General features: G+C 44.2%; 1 protein-coding gene across 1 annotated transcript in view; it reads right to left on the bottom strand.

Annotated features, from left to right (window-relative positions):
* mindy2 (MINDY lysine 48 deubiquitinase 2) overlaps positions 1 to 20,000 on the bottom strand; it is a gene marked incomplete at both ends in the record, with an annotated part of 31,212 nt that overhangs the window by 3,114 nt on the left and 8,098 nt on the right. The window contains 5 exons of the mRNA XM_080840926.1: positions 2,799 to 2,972; positions 3,768 to 3,910; positions 10,128 to 10,230; positions 10,584 to 10,742; positions 12,481 to 12,545. Of these exons, the coding sequence (XP_080697052.1) occupies positions 2,799 to 2,972; positions 3,768 to 3,910; positions 10,128 to 10,230; positions 10,584 to 10,742; positions 12,481 to 12,545 (644 nt within the window). The remainder of the gene's footprint in view (positions 1 to 2,798; positions 2,973 to 3,767; positions 3,911 to 10,127; positions 10,231 to 10,583; positions 10,743 to 12,480; positions 12,546 to 20,000) is intronic.

Raw genomic sequence — 20,000 nt, forward strand, 5'->3', positions numbered from 1 at the left:
CTACTTTTAGCCCTAAGATTCTTTGTGAATACGGCCCATGGTGTGCATTATCAAATTGTTACCGTAATATATTTTCTAGTGCTGTCAGTTTATCGCGTTATTAACGCAAGCCCATTTTAACGCGTACATTTTTTTATCGCGCGATTAATGCGTTTTTTTATTTTTTAGATTAACGTTCTTTTGCTCTCCCAAACTGTGTAGTAGGCTAACGTTATGTTTGAGTGAATGGTGAGCGCGATACGGCGAAATGGATGATAAAAAGCTTCTGAATAGAAAGTTTACCTTTAAAAGTTGTGTTGTGCAAAAAAAGCTTCACTGTTGTCTGAAAATGTCAATAGGCAGCTGGCTCAAAGCACAGAAGTAGTAGGCTTACCTTTTAGTAGTAACCTAACTGTTACGGTTCATTGTTTTTGAAATAAGAGGCCTGACTTCTATGTTCACAGCAAACTTGAAAAAAAGAAAATATTAAGCCATGGTTTAACTGCAATATAGGCGGAGTCCTTGTTTATCTGAAATGTGCATTTTATAATTTTATTTTGTACCGCCCTGTTTGGCAATGTTGTTTTTCAATAAAATAAAACATTGCATTATGCAAGCCAATCCACTTTTCCATGTTGATAAGAGCATTACAAAAAAAATGATTGAAGGGACATTAAGGCTGAATCCCATTACACCCCTTAGCCCTACGCCTTTCCCCTTCCCCTCCGTTTTGTGCGTTCACGTGTAGGGGTAGGGCTATCCCAATTCACGTTAAGACAGAAAGGTAGGGGTGGGGGAAGGCCTTTCCACCCCTCCAAACGGAGATTTTCCGAGGGCACACTTCAAACGGAGGGGTGAGACCGATTTCCCCCAATGCATTGCGAACCCGTGATCATTCACACCCCAATCCTGTAAACATCGCGCGAGTCCCTTTAAAAATGTCGGAAACAGCAGGAAAAGCATCACACAAATGTAAGTATTTTCTTTGTAATTCATGGTTTTAAAACTTGTTTGTTGAAATGTTGCATTGTGTAAACAACAGCTGCAGGCGCCATGTTTGTTTATGTCTGATGAGTGACAGCTGTCGCTCTCCGGTTATGTAACAGCTGACGCAGCGTACTGATGACGTACGTAATTGTTGAAGGGGTATCCCAATTCGTAGGGCTAGCGTTTCAAGCCCTACGCCTACACCTACGTTATTGCTCCGTTTGAAAAGGCGAGGGCCAAGGGGTAGGGGTAAGGGTAGGGGTGGAGATTAGAAATGGGATTGGGCCTTAGAATAGATACAAATTTGCGATTAATACATTTACCATTAATTGCGATTAATTTCGAGTTAACTATGACAAAAATGTGATTAATCGCGATTACATATTTGAATCGTTTGACAGCACTAATATTTTCTGAACTTATTTGTTTTGGTTTATATGTATGTATGGATTACTTGGGTTGTTACCAACATCTGGTGAAAATTTCATGACAGTATCACCTTTGGAAATATATTTACTAAGGAAAATGGTGACGTGTTCAATACTTATTTTACCTGCTGTATTTGTGTGTATATATGTGTGTGTATGTGTGTTTATAAATGTGTGTCTATGTGTGTGTATATATAAATGTGTATATATGTGTATGTGTGTGTATAAATGTGCACACTGCACCACTTTTAGAATAGAAGCTGTGGACTTGTATTCAGTCAACCTTGTATCCAGAGCTTTAAGAGTAAACCTAGGAAGAGGCTAAAATGTGGTAACTGTGAATACGGATTACTTATCTAAATATTGCGCAATGGGTGTGTGTATGTGTTTGTGTGTGTATACTGCAGTGTTGTGCATGAACGAGTTCAAAAGAACACGTTCATTTTTATGAGAAGGATGAACTGAATGCAGCTTAATGACAAATAATGAATTTGAATGGTGAACAAGTTTATATTATCTGGGTTCTGTGCCACTGAGGTCTAGCTAAAACATTACGGACTGTTTTCCTTCTCCTAAGGAGAGGCGTGGTCTAAATCGAATGCTTGCACAATGTCGTTGCTTAGTGCACGTAAAATGTCTGGGATGTAGCCTAACCTTAACCAACTAACTCCACTACGTTACCCATGATTCATTGTACACACACATGTAGACCAAACAAGCAACCAAGAAAACAGATCTTGGTCTCATATAAAAATGCCAAGTGAAAGCAGAGACGCAGACTCAGCGACTACATCCGATGCGCCTTATTAATCGATTGCGAGATTTTGATAAAGATTCCGACATTAAAAATCTCGCCTTTCTGTGTAAATTGTGTCCTCCTGCACTGAAACACCCCCAAAAACGTTTTGTCCTCTGTCCACACATTTATTTTATAACTTTAAAGTATAGAATTTAAGGCTAAACCTAATAGTTGATTTCATAGCAAGGCATAGCACTATGATTTGTTGTACCTTTTGTTTGCAGGGTATGAGTAAAAAAATCAGGCACAATTAGCAATAATTAAAAAAAACAAAAAACAAAAAAACATTTATTTTTGGAATTGATGAAGTACAGTTTAAGGCAAGGGGTAGTGATGGATCCAGATTTCTTTAAAAAACAAGTTAAGCCTTTCATTCTCACTTTCCACCTTAAAATTACGAAATTAACTGAACTATGAACTAGGTCAGAATTGAAATGGTGAACTCTGATCATGAACGATTCATGTTTGCTTGTATGAACTGAGCTTTGAACTAGTTCATGAGAGGTGTGAACTTGCACAACACTGGTATACTATATGTATTATCATTTACATGTGTGTGTGTGTGTGTGTGTGTGTGTGTGTGTGTGTGTGTGTGTGTGTGTTACCTGGTCGATCTGGTCCTGCTGGCCATGGTAGACGGTCTCGGGGTCTGACGGCGGTCGCAAATGAAACTCGGAGTCACAGAAATTTCCGTCTCCATCCACATTATGGAGACTCTCCCAGACAACCTTCTCCTCCGTTAGGAAACCCTGGTCAGTCACCAGCAAATACAGCTGCCCCTACACACACACACACACACACACAAACACACACACGCACACACACACACACACACCCACACACACACAGACACACACACACAGACACACACACACAGACACACACACACACACACACCCACACACACACACACACACACACCCACACACACACACACACACACACACACACACACACACAGACACACACAGACACACACCCACACACACACACCCACACACACACAGACCCAGACCCAGACACAGACAGAGACATAGACACAGACACAGACACACAGACACACAGACACACACACACACACAGCTGACATTAGAGGTCTTCACTGTAGGACCCCTTATGATAGTTGGCTTATCTGTGTCTGAGGGCATGAAAGAGAGTGAGAGTGTGTGAGTCAGTGTGTGTGTGTGTGTGTGTGTGTGTGTTCATTTTGCCTGCTTGTCCTTCACACGCATGTCCACACTCACTTAAAGGCCTAAGTCTCTAGAGATAAGATGTGCTGGGAGCAGCTGAGAGATACTGTGTGTGCGTGTGTGTGCGAGTGTGTGTGTGTGTGTGTGTGTGTCAGCAGCAGAGGCCTTTAATGTTGAGTTGAAAGATGGAGATGAAATCATAGCTGATGAGCTGTGCTGCTCCACATCAAATAATACCGCCAACAGTGTCCAATCCCCACCACTAGAGGGTGTACACTCACACAAAAACGTATGGAGCCTTTAGCATTAACTGGACATTAAGTTGCCCCTACCGCCACACACACACACACACACACACACACACACACACACACACACACACACCTTATATTTGGTCATGGTGCTGAAGTGGTTGTTCCTGAAGAACACACACAGCTCCCCCTCCTGGACGCTCGAGGTCAGTTCACACAGACCATGGTACGTCAGCTGGGTCGCCGTGCTGTTCAGAAACTGCTCTGCCACGAAGCCTACACACACACACACACACACACACACACACACACACACACACACACACACACACACACACATAGATAGTAACAGCAGTGAAGACCAGAATCTGACAGATGTGAGGGAACAGGCAACACTGTGTGTGTGTGTGTGTGTGTGTGTGTGTAGACTCCGGACACTGCTGATCTTTCTCTGTGGTCTGTCTGAAATCCAAAACATACACACCATGATGAGACCATCCCTGTAATGCACTAATGCACTCTGCTTAAATGTGTGTGTGTATGTGTGTGTGTGTGTGTGTGTGTGTGTGTGTGTGTGTGTGAGTGTGTGTGTGTGTGTGTGTGTTTGAGAGTGATGGTCCACATGAAAATTAGATACGCTAACAGAGAGGAGGGATTAACATGACGCCACACACACCCACATAGAGACAAACACACACGCACATGGACCAGGGCCGGAGTGGCCATCGGGAGCACCGAGAATTTTCCCGGTCGGCCGGTCGGCCAATAAATTCACGAGAACCAGCCTGCAGACCGGCCTTCTCAGCCGTGTCAAGTTCATGAGCAGCCCATCGAGTTAGCATGCACGTCAAGTAACGGTCCCATGAAAAGCTCCAAGTTATCCGAGAGTTATACGGCAAAGCAGTCCAACCAGTATTTATAGCACTATTTGTCTCTGTACATGTTACTTATGGTATGTGTCAAACTCACTCCCATTAATCCAACCTTCTGATTTTTGTTTAGCCTCCTATATTGATGTAATTCTTTTTATTCAGACGCTACATTACTTTCATGACCACAAATATAAATTGGCCAGCGATTTAATTAGTTTTTTTGTTGAATGTAGAATGGTCGGAGCAAAGCCTCATGGGAAATGAGTATCGTTCTGCCTTTATCAAGTGAACCTAGGGAGATAAATTAGCGGCTATCAGGGATAGAGAGCAGGTGAAGCGGACCTGATGGAGGGACATAAGAGAAAGGAGAAAGGAGGGGCCGAAAAGGCCAGACTGAAAAAGAGGCGAATGCTGGAGGAGAGTGCACCAAAATGTACAAGAATTACGGATTTATTCAACCAGCCGTCGACTAGTGATGCGAGTGAGTTGACAGGTCACATTGTTGCGAATAAGCATAACATTTGAGCCAATACGGGATGCGATTTGTTCCGTATTTCCATAAATGTACATATACAAACACATGTCTGTCACCCACACATCAACACTAAATCTAACAATAATCATCAAAAGCCGCCCGTTTGTTTGTGTATTATATATATTGGAGGTGGAGGGGATGGGTTGGGCCAGTTTTGGGCACGTTGTGGGCCGGTGGTGGGCTGGTGCAGTCAGAATTGTCCCGGTGGATTTTTGTGTCCCACTCCGCCCCTGACATAGACACACACACACACACGCAAACACACAAACAATGGCTAAAAGTGCTCAGATGCATGTTGCATGAGTAGCTGCTTGGCACCATGACCTGTATATTTGCATGTGTGTGTGTGTGTGTGTGTGTGTGTTTGTGAGTGAGAGTGAGAGAGTGTGTTGTGTTTGCATGTGACAGCACAGGACTTCACAAGTGTGTGTGTGTGTGTGTTCATATGTGTGTGTGTGTTCATATGTATGTGTGTGTGTGTGTGTGTGTGTGTGTGTTCATGTGTATGTGTGTGTGTGTGTGTGTGTGTGTGTTTAAGTGAGGGTACACATGAAGATTAGCTAAAGGGCTACTAGACAGAGAGGAGGGATTAACATGCAGACAAACAAACAAGCACACACACACACACACAGACAAACAATGGCACTTGGACAGACTGACATCACCAAGAGAGAAAAGATATAGTGTGGGTTGAGAGAGGGATGAAGGGAGGGGAGGGATTTGTGTGTACCCTTGCATGTGTGTGTGTGTGTGTGTGCGTGTGTATGTGTGTGTGTAGGAATGTGTGCGCGTCTGCATGCATACATTTGTGTGTCCTCTTGCATGTGTGTGTGTATGTGCGTGTGCCCGATTGTGTGCATTTATGTGTGTGCTCTTGCATGAGCTCTTGCATGGGTGTGTGTTTGTGCGCGTGTGTGCATGTGTGTGTGTGCGTGTGTGTGTGTGCTAGCATGTGTGCATTTCTGTGCTGTGCGTGTGTGTGTGTGTGCCTGCATGTGCGCATTTGTGTGTGCTCTTGCATGTGTGCATGTGTGCATGTGTGCATGTGTGTGTGTGATTGTGTGTTTGTCTGTGTGTGTGCCTGCATGTGTGCATTAGTGTGTGCTCTTGCATGTGTGCATGTGTGCATGTGTGCATGTGTGTGTGTGATTGTGTGTTTGTCTGTGTGTGTGCCCGCATGTGTGCATTAGTGTGTGCTCTTGCATGTGTGCATGTGTGTGTGTCATTTGGTTATTCATGTGATCCAACAACAGAGGATATCAAATATTCAGTCATGGAAAATTCACTTGTGACATTAACTAGATCTCAAAGAGAGTGGGAGAGAGAGAGAGAGAGAGAGAGGGAGAGGGAAAGAGAGTGAGCGAGAGAGGGAGTAAGGGTGCGAGATAGGGAGGGAGATGGAGAGAGGGAGTAAGGGAGGGAGTGAGATGGAGAGAGGGAGTAAGGAAGCGAGAGATGGCGAGAGAGGGTGCGAGAGAAAAGGGGAGGTAGAGGGGGGGAGGAGGAGGTAGAAGGCAGTGGCAGTAATGAGGCAGTAAAGGAGAGAGAGAAGAAAGAAAGAAAGAAAGAAAGAACCTAAAGGAGAAGAGATGAAGCAGAGGAAGGCATAAAGGGGGTAGGAGAGAAAGAGGAAGACAAAACTGATTATTTGTTTGTTCTCTATTTGTGTGTTTCTTATTTGTTTGTTCTCTATTTGTTTATTCTTTATTTGTTGGTGTACTGGGTGGTTACAGTTTTAAAGGTTCGCATCCTCCTCACTCTTCCTGTTCAGGTATCAGGTTACACAGTGTGTGTCCAGTGTGTGTGTGTGTGTGTGTGTGTGTGTGTGTGTGTGTGTGTGTGTGTATGTGTGTCCAGTTTGTCCAGTATGTGTGTGTGTCCAGTGTGTCCAGGATGTGTGTGTGTCCAGTGTGTGTGTGTGTGTGTGTGTGTCCAGTGTGTGTGTGTGTGTGTGTGTGTGTGTGTCCAGTGCGTCCAGGATGTGTGTGTGTCCAGTATGTGTGTGTGTCCAGTGTGTCCAGTGTGTGTGTGTGTCCAGTGTGTCCAGTGTGTCCATGTTACGGTGTGGTGGTTTTCCCCGGTCTGTCGTCTCGACAAGGTGCAGTGGGCGTGGTCGCGCACCTGTTCTCTATTGCCGGGCGGGACTTCGCCCTTTATAAAGCCGGCCCTTTCAAAGATGGAGGCGCTCACTACTATGGAACTGGCTCGCTGTCTGTTCCCCACAAACTCTTTGGCTGTTCCACACTGGACTACACACTGAGCCTTTGGAGACTTATTGACTTTTGAGACATTTGCGCGTGTTACGCGCTTTTTCGTTTGGCTGCTCTTGTTTGCTTGGTGGTTGTTTGTTTTGTCTGCACCTTTTAGTTTAGAGATAGCAAGTGCAGGTAAGGAAGTCTGCGGAAGACTCACCTTCTTTTTCCTTTTGACGGGAGCTAGGTAAGCTGCTGCAACCATTTAGTGTATGAAGGCTTTTGTTGGCATTTTGTTTTTCCTTTCTTCCTCTTTTACGGCAACTACCGCCTTGTGTATCGTAATAAAACATAACTGTTGAAACCGCAAACCAGAGTCTGGCCTTTTATGTTACGGGACCTTTTGTTCTCAGGGTCTACCGTAACATAAATGGGGGCTCGTCCGATCTGACGCCCGCTGGTCGGTGTGATCTGATAGCACTTGTTGACAACTACAGGGACTTATTTTCGGATGTTCCCCGTCGCACTGACGTCATAGCTCATGACATCGATGTTGGGGATAGTAGGCCCATCAAACAGCATGCATACCGTGCCAACCCGCTAAAACGCCGAACCGAGTTTTAGTCCGTGGAGCTCGCCGTGCCTTCTGGTGCCAAAATCTGATGGCACGCATAGGTTTTGCACAGATTTTCGCAAAGTCAACGCAGTTACCAACCCGGACAGTTTTCCCCTTCCACGTATGGATGACTGCGTGGACCGCCTTGGTTCGGCCGTGTTTGTTAGTGACTTGCTGAAGGGCTACTGGCAAATCCCCCTGACCGATCGCACAAAGGAGATCTCGGCTTTCGTCACACCCGACAGCTTCCTACAGTACACCGTAATGGCTTTTGGTTTTCGAAACGCGCCCTCGACCTTTCAAAGGATGGTTAATAACCTCCTCTTTGGTCTTCCGAACTGCGAGGCCTATCTAGATGACCTGGTGGTGTATAGCACTACCTGGGCCGAGCATGTATCCCATCTGACGGCTGTCTTTGAGCGTTTGTCTGGGGCGAATTTAACGATTAATTTGGCGAAGTATGAGTTCGGGCAGGCCACGATAGTCTACTTGGGCAAGGTAGTTGGTAGTGGTCAGGTGCGACCAGTGCAAGCCAAAATTGAAGCTATGTTAGAGTTTCCACTCCCCACGTCCCGTCGTGAACTTCGCCGTTTCCTCGGCATGGTGGGCTATTACAGGGCTTTTTGCAAGAATTTCTCTGCTGTCGCGGCGCCCCTTACTGACCTCCTTAGCACTAAGCAGGTTTTTCGGTGGACTGTGGAAGGTCACAGAGCCTTCGCTGCTGTTAAGGCCCTGCTTACCACCGCTCCTGTGCTGGCAGCTCCGAACTTCTCTTTTCCTTTTGCTCTAGTGGTTGATGCTAGTGACTTAGGAGCTGGCGCAGTGCTCTTACAGGAAAGTGAAGACGGACTAGAACACCCTGTGTGTTTTTTTTCGCGCAAATTTAATGTTCACCAAAGGGCGTATTCAACTATCGAAAAGGAGGCCCTTGCTCTTGTGTTGGCTTTGGAGCATTTTGAAGTGTATGTCGGGGGGGCAGTGCAACCGGTGGCTGTGTATACCGATCACAACCCGTTGACATTCTTGGATCGGATGCGCAACCACAATTAACGCCTAATGCGCTGGAGCCTCATCCTGCAGAGCTTCAACATTTCTATTCGGCACATTCGTGGGCGCGACAACGTTGTTGCCGATGCTCTTTCTCGTGCCTAGTTGCATGTCATGACGTCACTAAATTGTGGGTTGAATGTGGTGATGTTGTGCTAACCTTCTTTTTCAGCGGAGTTGGTGTGAGGGATTCCAGCTGGAGAGATGAGTTACTTTTTGTTTATTTTACCCTCTGTATATAGCTGTACACATTTGTATATACATATATACCTGTAAAACTTTGTTGTTTATCCAACCCCCAATTTATTTCTCAAGGGTGGGGGTGTTACGGTGTGGTGGTTTTCCCCGGTCTGTCGTCTCGACAAGGTGCAGTGGGCGTGGTCGCGCACCTGTTCTCTATTGCCGGGCGGGACTTCGCTCTTTATAAAGCCGGCCCTTTCAAAGATGGAGGCGCTCACTACTATGGAACTGGCTCGCTGTTTGTTCCCCACAAACTCTTTGGCTGTTCCACACTGGACTACACACTGAGCCTTTGGAGACTTATTGACTTTTGAGACATTTACGCGTGTTACGCGCTTTTTCGTTTGGCTGCTCTTGTTTGCTTGGTGGTTGTTTGTTTTGTCTGCACCTTTTAGTTTAGAGATAGCAAGTGCAGGTAAGGAAGTCTGCGGAAGACTCACCTTCTTTTTCCTTTTGACGGGAGCTAGGTAAGCTGCTGCAACCATTTAGTGTATGAAGGCTTTTGTTGGCATTTTGTTTTTCCTTTCTTCCTCTTTTACGGCAACCACCACCTTGTGTATCGTAATAAAACATAACTGTTGAAACCGCAAACCAGAGTCTGGCCTTTTGTTACGGGACCTTTTGTTCTCAGGGTCTACCGTAACAGTCCAGGATGTGTGTGTGTCCAGTATGTGTGTGTGTCCAGTATGTGTGTGTGTGTGTGTCCAGTGTGTCCAGTATGTGTGTGTGTGTGTGTGTGTGCGTGTGTGTGAAAGAAGAAGAAAATGATGGAGAGATTAAGGGAAGAGATGAAGAGAGAGGAGAGGAATGGAGAGATGATGAGAGAGGAGAGGGATGAAGAAAAAGAGGGAGAGAATGATGAAAGGATAAAAGGAGGGTAAAGGATGAGAGATCCACCTTCTCCAACCAGTTGGCTGTTCTCTGCCTGTTTGCAGGGGATGATCTTTACATCTGTGTGTGTGTGTGTGTGTTTGTGTGTGTGTGTGTATACCTTCTCCAGCCAGTTGGCTGTTCTCTGCCTGTTTGCAGGAGATGATCTTCTCCACCAGCTGGTTATAACTGCAGTTCCCCACCGACCTCACCGTCTCCTCCATCTACACACACAAACACACACACACACACACACACAGACACACAGACACAGACACAGACACACACACACACACACGGGAGGGGGGCGTAAATACAGAAGGATGAGAAAAGGAGATAAAAGAAATCTGTTGTGTGAATAACCCTCAGTCACACTGTTCTGTTCTGGAGCACTTTTGTCCCTGGTCCTTGACGTCAATTATTCAGTGGGCTAAAGAACACACACACACACACACACACACACACACACACGCAGACACACAGACACACAGACACACAGACACACAGACACACAGACACACAGACACACACACGCAGACACAGACACACAGACACACAGACACACACACACACTGACCTGCAGGTCAACCAGCCAGCCGTGGTAGAGCGGGATGTCCAGCAGGTCGAAGACGATACACTCGGGCGTGTACTCAAACACTCGCACGCCCGTGAACTTCACGTTCACATCCAGCCCCGTCTGAAGCTTATGGAGGACGGCCATGGCGTCACTCATGTTCTAGAGGTCAAAGGTCAAAGTTCAGAGGGTCATAATCATGTCCAGAGGAGAACACACACACACACACACACACACACACACACACACACACACACACACACACACACACACACACACACACACACACACACACACACACACACACACACACACACACACAGAGGGTCGTCATCATGTCCAGAGGGAGAAAAAATAATAAATGCACGGTATTGGTCTTAATGGAATACTAACGGAGGAAAATAACTTAAAGTATGCTAGTCTTAACAGTACATACTAAATATGGAGAAAAAACAAACGCTTATCCTTAAGTTTGAGCTTGAGTATGTACTATTGAGTATGTACTGTTTATGGCATGCTAGTGAAGGAAAATAACTTATAGTATGCTAGTCTTATAGTATGCTAGTCTCAACAGTTCATATATGTAGAGTTGGGTATGCGGTTTATGGCATACTATAAGCAAATGATACACACACACGACATGACATTCCAGTTACAGTATACAAATAGATACAAACACACACACACACACTATTAAGATCACTGGCTCACACAAACAAAGACAGCCTGTCTGCATGTCTGCTAGCTGCCTCCCAGCACGCTGTGTCTGACTGCCAACGGAAGTGTGTGTGTCTGTACGTGTGTGCGCTGTGCGGACATGTGTATGCATGGGTGTGCATAAGTTTGTTTTTGTTTCTGTGTGTGTGTGTTTCTGTGTGTGTGTGTGTGTGTGTGTGTGTGTGTGTGTGTGTGTGTGTGTGTTCGTGTGCGTGTGCGTGTGCGTGTGTTTGTGTGTGTGTGTGTGTTTGTGTGTGTGTTTGTGTATTTGTGTACACACACACACACACACACACACACACAGCGCCGCAGGAAAAACACACGGATGAGTAAGTAAAGGATCAACAAACTGGTCTGAATGTTATCACAACATGACATGCTTGTTTCCACAGCGAGCGTTTAGCCCCGTTATCACCACGGCGATGCTTTCAGAGGGCCTGTCCCTTGGAACCTAGGACGGCGTGTTTGTGTGTGTGTGTGTGTGTGTGTGTGTGTGTGTGCGTGTGTGCGTGTGATGCTTCAGAGGACCTGTCCCTTGGAGGCTAGGACCGCGCGCTCCCCACTATGCTAGCGCTAACAAGCACTAAGAGAGCTTTCTGCTACAGCGGGCATCCAGGACAACACACACACATTCACTCACACACAAACTTTTCTCACTCCTTCTTGAGCACTGTTTCAGCCAGTGGCCTGGTCTTCTTCTGTCTGGGGTGAGTATTCTGTGTGTGTGTGTGTTTGTAGTAGTCCCGCTATTTCTCTGCTGCACACACAGAGTCTCATCCTGTAGCAGCTCAACCCTCAGCGCTGACGCTAGCAGTCATGTCATAATAAGGGGGGGAGGAGGGGGGGGGGGGACAGCACTATCAGTAGCACTCAGCAGTCTAAGCACACAGCCAAGAGAAGGGCGCATTCCACAGCGAAAATTGGGAGTGTTCAATCCGACAGTGTTCTGGGTGTCACACACACACACACACACACACACACACACACACACACACACACACACACACACACACAGACAATGTTCTTTCTCATCTGTCTCCTGAATCACACCACACACTGCTCACACACACACACACACATACACAGACGATGTTCTTTCTCATCTGTCTCCTGGATCACACACACACACACTGCTCACACACTGCTCACACATGCTGCTCACACACACACACATACATTGTACCTGCTCATAGTTGAGCCGCTGGGCTTCAGAGATCTCCTTAGGCTTCGCCTCCAGGATGTAGTCACCTGCAGGGGGCGATAGAGAGAGAGGGAGACGGAGGGAGAGAGAGAGTGAGAGACAGAGAGAGAGGGAGAGAGAGAGAGAAGGAGAGGGAGGGAGAGAGAGAAAGAAAGAGAAGGAGAGAGAGAGAGAGAGAGAGAAGGAGGGAGGGAGAGAGAGAGAAAGAAAGAGAGGGAGAGAGAGAAAGAGAAAGAAGGAGAGGGAGAGAGAGAAAGAGGGAGATTTAACAGCCCCTTCAATGCACAACATTTCAACCTTAAAAAAACAGTTATAGAACTGAGCTAGAGAGATTCAAGAGAAAGATGATAAAGAACATTATGTGTCTGTGTGTGTGTGTGTGTGTGTGTGTGTGTGTGTGTGTGTGTGTGTGTGTGTGTGTGTGTGTGTGTGTGTGTGTGTGTGTGCATCAATGGACATCTGACTCCCTGGCTCAGGATATCGACTTCTAATCCCCTAGACATGTTGCCTTTGTATTGAGATATTGTAGTGGACTGAATAAACACGCATGCTTTTTATAAGAAACCGTTGTTGTCTCCCTCCGTTGTTATGTTGTGGTCAGGAGCCGGCTGTAACATAATAATTGGGGATCTCGGGATAGTGTTTTGTTCGGAGGCAAGATTATTGGTGAGAGTATACTTACTGTGTGTCGGTGAGTTCAATAGAGCAAACTCCTGTAGTTAAGAGTGCTTCAGCTGTGTCGGGTGTGACGCTTCCTTTGGAGTACTGTTTTTTGTGTTTTTTGTTATTTACCTTTGTTATTTTTCACGGTAATCCTGGGTGGGGGTACGCTTCGGGGTTTGGAAGTTTGACTGCGTCTATGGTCTGCTGCATTCCCGCAAGTTCAGCGTTTAAAGTTTGCCTCGAGCCTGGTAAGCCGTCGAAGACTAGCAAGGCGAAGTTAGTTTATATTTAACTAGGAGGGGAGTAGCTCAATGCCCAAAGAAAAGGGATTGTTTGCCGGTGAAGCACAGTGAGTGAAACTCACGAGGTTTGTTGTTTTTTTTCCCTTTGGCGCAGTGTTGTAGTGGTAAAATTAGAGGTGGGTAAACTATGAATTTTGAGATCAGACAGTCCTGGACCCGATGAAACACAGCGCGAAGCAACGCAACACAAAGCGTCGCGACTCTGTTAGGCTGACCTGGCTATATTCCATTAAAGTCATATTAAATCAATGACAGTGAAAAGATGTGTTTGGAGTTTGTAGGTGATAAAATGTCAATAAAACAGTTAAGAAAAGAAGGTGTAGGCCTCACAAAAATTAAGGGGGAGACAAAAGAAAGAACCTCTATAGGACCTAAATAAAAAGTGAAGGCTGCTGGAAACAGGCCCAGGGTGTTACAGCTGAAAAGTATAATATAAAAAGAAACCATGCTGCAATTAAACACGTCCCTTGTTCTTTAACCATTGGAGAAACCTGCCTTGCATGGGCGTGTTTCTGGGGTTCATGCCTCTCCTGTGCTTCACAAGGACTTCACATACTGTGTTGGATTGAACACTCATGTAGGCTCTTCTTCTACACTTATATTTGACCATGACTGCAAAAATGGAAGATTCTATAGCTAAGCTAAAACATTTCACTTAGCTTTTGTCTAACTGGCTTGCAAAGAATCTGCCTACAATTTTGCGTGATATGCGTGAGGATAATTACTCATGCATCTTCAATTGCTGAAAGAATTTACGTTTTATTAGGCCTAATTAGATGGAACCGGGAAGGCTGGCTTGTTACCTGCATTATTGTACTTGAAAGCACGTTATCAAAAGAGTTTGTCCCTGTCTCAATGCGATGTTGTGCGAACCAAAGCAACGTTACAAAAATGTGAATTGATCTTTTTCAGTCTTACTTTGCTTGGGGAACAGCTGGAGCATAAGGAGAGGATACTGAAAGGAAAATCAGACATCATATCTTCTCTGCAGCAACAGTGGTAAAATCCACAGGAAGATTCTTAGGGGCAGATGGAGCAACTGAACGTTGAACCTCAAGCTCAAGAGTTGGATAAGGGAAAGCTTAAAATGGAACTTGAAAGTTTTTCCACATTAAAGATCCTTTTCATTTGGCTGTTGATGCCAGTGACTGGGCTGGTGTGGTACTTCCACAGTTGGGCTCAGATGGTGTTGAACGTCTGGCTATGGATTATTCCAATGTGGAGAAGGAGGCACTACCCCTTGTCATGGCAGAAGAGTATACTGAGGTTTATTTGGATTCTGCCTCTGTGTTTGGTACGGTCTACACAGATTGAAGTCTTCTAGTGTTCATCGACCGCATGAGGATCTCAAATCAACTAATAATGCGCTGGAGTCTTATACTCTAGCCGTATCCTTTACAAATTAAAAATGTTTGAGGACTTGATAATATTATTTCTGATGCTCTCGAGAGTCAGAATAATTTTTGCCTTGTGACCTGTATTCTCGTTGTTCCTCAAATGTCCTAGGGCCCTGGACGCTAAGGGGAATGTAGTCTGCACAGAGTCACAGAGGGTCGTTTTTTTGTGTGTTTTTAGGTTTCCTAGGGAAACCTTCTTGGGAGGGAGGTGTTACGACCCACTGCGCCTCTACAGACGTTGCAATGGCCATGCGTGGCCTGTAGGACGTTTTGGGAAGATTGATGACTGATTACCTACACCTGACGAGGTGTAGGAAATAAAAGCATCAATGGACACCTGACTCCCTGGCTCAGGATATCGACGTCTAATCCCCTAGACATGTTGCCTTTGTATTGAGATATTGTAGTGGACTGAATAAACACGCGTGCTTTTTATAAGAAACCGTTGTTGTCTGCCTCCGTTGTTATGTTGCGGTCAGGAGCCAGCTGTAACAACAGCAGGGTTTTTCCTGCATAGAGAAAATGTAGGCGCGCGCCTAAGCCGTTTTCCCGGGCGCCTATGAAAAATCCTAAGCGCCTAAGGCAAAAAAAATAAGAGTCTGACTGCGATAAAAAAAAAAACTGTCATCCAATCAGCTTAATGGTGTTTTGAGCGCTCACGTTGAATTCAAGACAGCAGTCAATAAACCAGCTAGCGAGCAGTTGAATACATTATCTAGCTAGCTAGCAGTTGCCTACATTATCTTTAAAAAAACAATACTTTGATAGTAGTCTTAGAGTTGTATTTAAGCAGTGTGTGTGTGAACCTAAGTATCTTATGTGTGATGGTAAGAATAATATTAATAACATATATACAATAACTGACTTATAAGAGCTATCCAAAGACTGGTGGCTGCCGATTTAGCAGTCAACCTACCTTACTCTGTAGGTTTAGATGTTTTACAGGTAGCTGTAAGCCATTACATGCCTGGGAAATATTTATTATCTATAAATAACAGCTCACCTTTATCTTTTTAACCAGATTTGTAAACAGGTCGCGATCAACAGGCTCAATAGGTACAATAGGCTACCTTGGTTAAAAATCGAATTACGGTAGAGTCATGCTAGCATTGCGCTTAATAATTAGACAGCTAACATTAATACGTGGTGTTTACATAAAGTCACTTATTGTATATGGCATAAATATTATTCTAAAGCACCTTCACTAGTTGTTTTAAGCAGATTTGTAAGCAATTCATCAAGTATGCAATGCACGTCAGCGAAAATGTTCTGAATAGTATGTTTCAAGTAGGCTACAGCCGAACCCTCATTCTGTTTTGATCAATAGTAATCGAGTTGATAAGTCTGATCTATACGCAACTGTGAGGTGCGCAAATGGACAGAGCGGCCAGCTGCCAATCACTTAATTACTCAACCTGCGTATGCATCCTGACTTCATCAGTCGGCGGTTTCAATATTCATGGTTTTCAATTTATTAATAAAATATCTGCAAAGTTGAGAACTTACACAGGTGTAGGCTATTACTTGATTTGTCTACCCCTTTGAACGAGTACCAGTAGAACACTGGGCCTCGGGAAGGCAGACAACAGCATTAGTTTATCAATGAAGCTCCGAATATAATAATATTAATATTGATAAACCGGTGCGGTTGAAAACTGTCGTTCCACTGCGAGGGCCAGCCCGACGTGCACGAATACACCTGTACTAATGCACATTAAATTTCCACTCAAAATGCTGTCAAAAGTTTGATTATCGATTTCCAACGCAGCGTCCATTCGTGAAAATAATGGTATATAGGTTTGTATAATAAACATGAATAGTAATAATAGATAAACTTGACTTTCATAATTCGTGTGTTCCATTTCTGACCACTGGTTTGTTCTAGATTCTATTAATATAGATTTCAGTAGTTTGCATGAGGTAAACCTTGATAATCTTTGAACAATACATGATAGCACCATGGGGCTTGGACTATTGTCAATATATTAGCCTATCTATTTTGATTTAAAGTGGAAGCAAAATGAAAGCCTCCATTATTTATGAAATGTAAAAAAAAAAATAAACATTGATGTCTGCTGATAGGTAAACACAGAATACAATTTTTTTTGGGGGGAGCACCGAAGAGCCATTTTGACCCAGGAAAAACCCTGAACAGCCTCACACACATACCAGCAAACGCACACTCACACTCACACACACGCACACACACACACACACACACACACACACACACACACACACACACACACACACACACACACACACACACACACACACACACACACACACACACACCAGGGTTTTTCCTGCATAGAGAAAATGTAGGCGCGCGCCTAAGCCGTTTTCCCGAACGCCTATGAAAAATCCTGAGCGCCTAAAGGCAAAAAAAAAGTCTGCGATTAAAAAAAAACTGTCATCCAATTCAGCTTAATGGTGTTTTAAGTGCTCACGTTGAATTCAAGCAGCAGCAGCAGATCCCGCCTCCTACCCCCTCAGCCAATCATTGAACAGAGGCTTCTCCAAGTTCGCCAGACGTTAGTCACTTTAATTTGATTTTTTTTGTATAAAGCAGCTAGCAAGCAGTTGCCTACATTATCTTAAAAAAACAATACTTTGATAGTAGGCTTTAAGTTTTATTTAAGCAGTGTGTTCGTGAACCTATATATCCTATGTGTGATGGTGAGACTAATATTAATGCCATACAATAACTGATTTATGAGAGCTATCCAAAGACTGGTGGCTGCCGATTTAGCAGTCAACCTACCTTACTCTGTACGTTTAGATGCTTACTAGTAGCTGTAAGCCATTAGATGCCTGGGAAATATTTAGTATCTATAAATAACAGCTCACCTTTATCTTTTTAATCAGATTTGTAAACAGGTCGCGATAAACAGGCTCAATAGGTACAATAGGCTACCTTGGTTAAAAATCGAATTACGGTAGAGTCATGCTAGCATTGCGCTAAATAATTAGGCAGCTAACATTAATAAGTGGTGTTTACATAAAGTCACTTATTGTATATGGCATAAATATTATCCTAAAACACCTTCACTAGTTGTTTTAAGCAGACTTGTGAGCAATTCATAACGTATGCAATGCACGTCAGCGAATATGTTCTGAATAGTATGTTTCAAGTAGGCTACAGCCGAACTCTCTTTCTGTTTTGATCAATAGTAATCGAGTTGATAAGTCTGATCTATCGAATAGACAGAGCCGTTCACTTAATTACTCAACCTGCGGATGCATCCTGACTTCATCAGTCGGCGGTTTCAATATTCATGGCTTTCAATTAATTAAAATATCTGCTATGTTGAGAACTTACACAGGTGTAGGCTATTACTTGATTTGTCTACGCGTTTCAGCGAGTACCAGTAGAACGCGGGGCCTCGGGAAGGCAGACAACAGCATTGGTTTTGAAAGCTCAACTCGTTTGTGTTGCATCTCGAATATAATAATATTAATATTATTATTGATAAACCGGTGCGGTTGAAAACTGTCGTTCCACTGCGAGGGCCAGCCCGACGTACACGAATACACCTGTACAAATGCACATTCAATTTCCACTCAAAATACTGTCAAAAGTTTAAGTATTGATTTCCAACGCAGCCTCCATTGGTGAAAATAATGGTATGTAGTTTTGTATAATAAACATGAATAGTGATAATAGATAAACTTGACTTTCATAATTTGTGTGTTCCATTTCTGACCACTGGTTAGTTCTAGATTCTATTGATATAGATTTCAGTAGTTTGCATATACGAGGTAAACCTTGATCTTGAATCTTTGAACCATACATGATAGCACCATGGGGCTTGGACTATTGTCAATATATTAGCCTATCTATTTAATTTAAAGTGGAAGCAAAATGATAACCTCAAGCATAGCCTCCATTATTTCTGAAATGTAAAAAAAAAAAAACATTGATTTCTGCTGATAGGAAACACAGACTGTGCTTTTGGGAGCACCGAAGAGCCATTTTGACCCAGGAAAAACCCTGCACACACACACACACAACAACACATACGCTCATACACAGCCTCACACACATACCAACACACACACACACACACACACACACACACAAACATACACAGCCTCACACACATACCAACACACGCACACTCACACGCACACTCACACACACACACACATACATACACAGCCTCACACACATACCAACACACGCACACTCACACGCACTCACACACACACACACACACACACACACACACACACACACACACCCCTGCACTTCTGTCAGATAATGCACCACTACTCCCAGAAAATTGTTGCAATTTCAAATTCTTTTGTATTCACATGTTTATTTATTTAGTTTGCATTGGGAAAAAAAACTAAAATCTGAGAAATAATGTCAAATCTGACTTTATTTCACACAAAACTCAAAAAATGGACCGGACAATATTATTGGCACCCTCAACTTAATAATGGGTAAAACACTCAAAAAATATCTGAAATCAATTGCTTCCGGTAACCATGAATGAGGTGTCTTACACCTCTCTACTGGAATTTTGGACCACTCTTCTTTTTCCAACTGCTCCAGGTCTCTCAGATTTTAAGGGTGCCTTCTCCCAACTACTGATTTGAGATCATGCCACAGTTGTGCCATGGGATTAAGATCTGGGCTCATCTCGGACACTTCAGAACTCTCCAGTGCTTTGTCTTAACCATTCCTAGGTGCTTTTTGAAGTGTGCTATGGGTCATTGTCCTGCTCGAAGACCCATGTCCTCTGACCGAGACCCAGCTTTCTGACACCTGACCTGGCCCACCATTGCGCCCAAAAATTATTTGGTAGTCCTCAGATTTCCTGATGCCATGCACGCAGTCAAGGCATTGGGTTCCAGAAGCAGCAAAGCAACCCCAAAACATTGGTCCAGCTCCACCATATTTGCCTGTAGGGGCCGTGTTCTTTTAGTTGAAGGCCCCATTTCATTGTCTGTAAACTGCTTTACCAAAAAGCTCTACTTTAGTCTCATCTGTCCACATGACGCTCTCTCAGAATGATTTTGGCTTCCCCAGGAAGGTTTAGGCAAACTCCAGTCTGGCTTTTTTATGTCTCTGTGTCAGCAGTGGGGACCTCCTGGATCTCCTACCATAGCATCTCATTTAATTCATAAGGCG

This window comes from Sprattus sprattus, assembly GCF_963457725.1.
Source record: "Sprattus sprattus genome assembly, chromosome: 6".
Taxonomy (NCBI): Eukaryota; Metazoa; Chordata; class Actinopteri; order Clupeiformes; family Clupeidae; genus Sprattus; species Sprattus sprattus.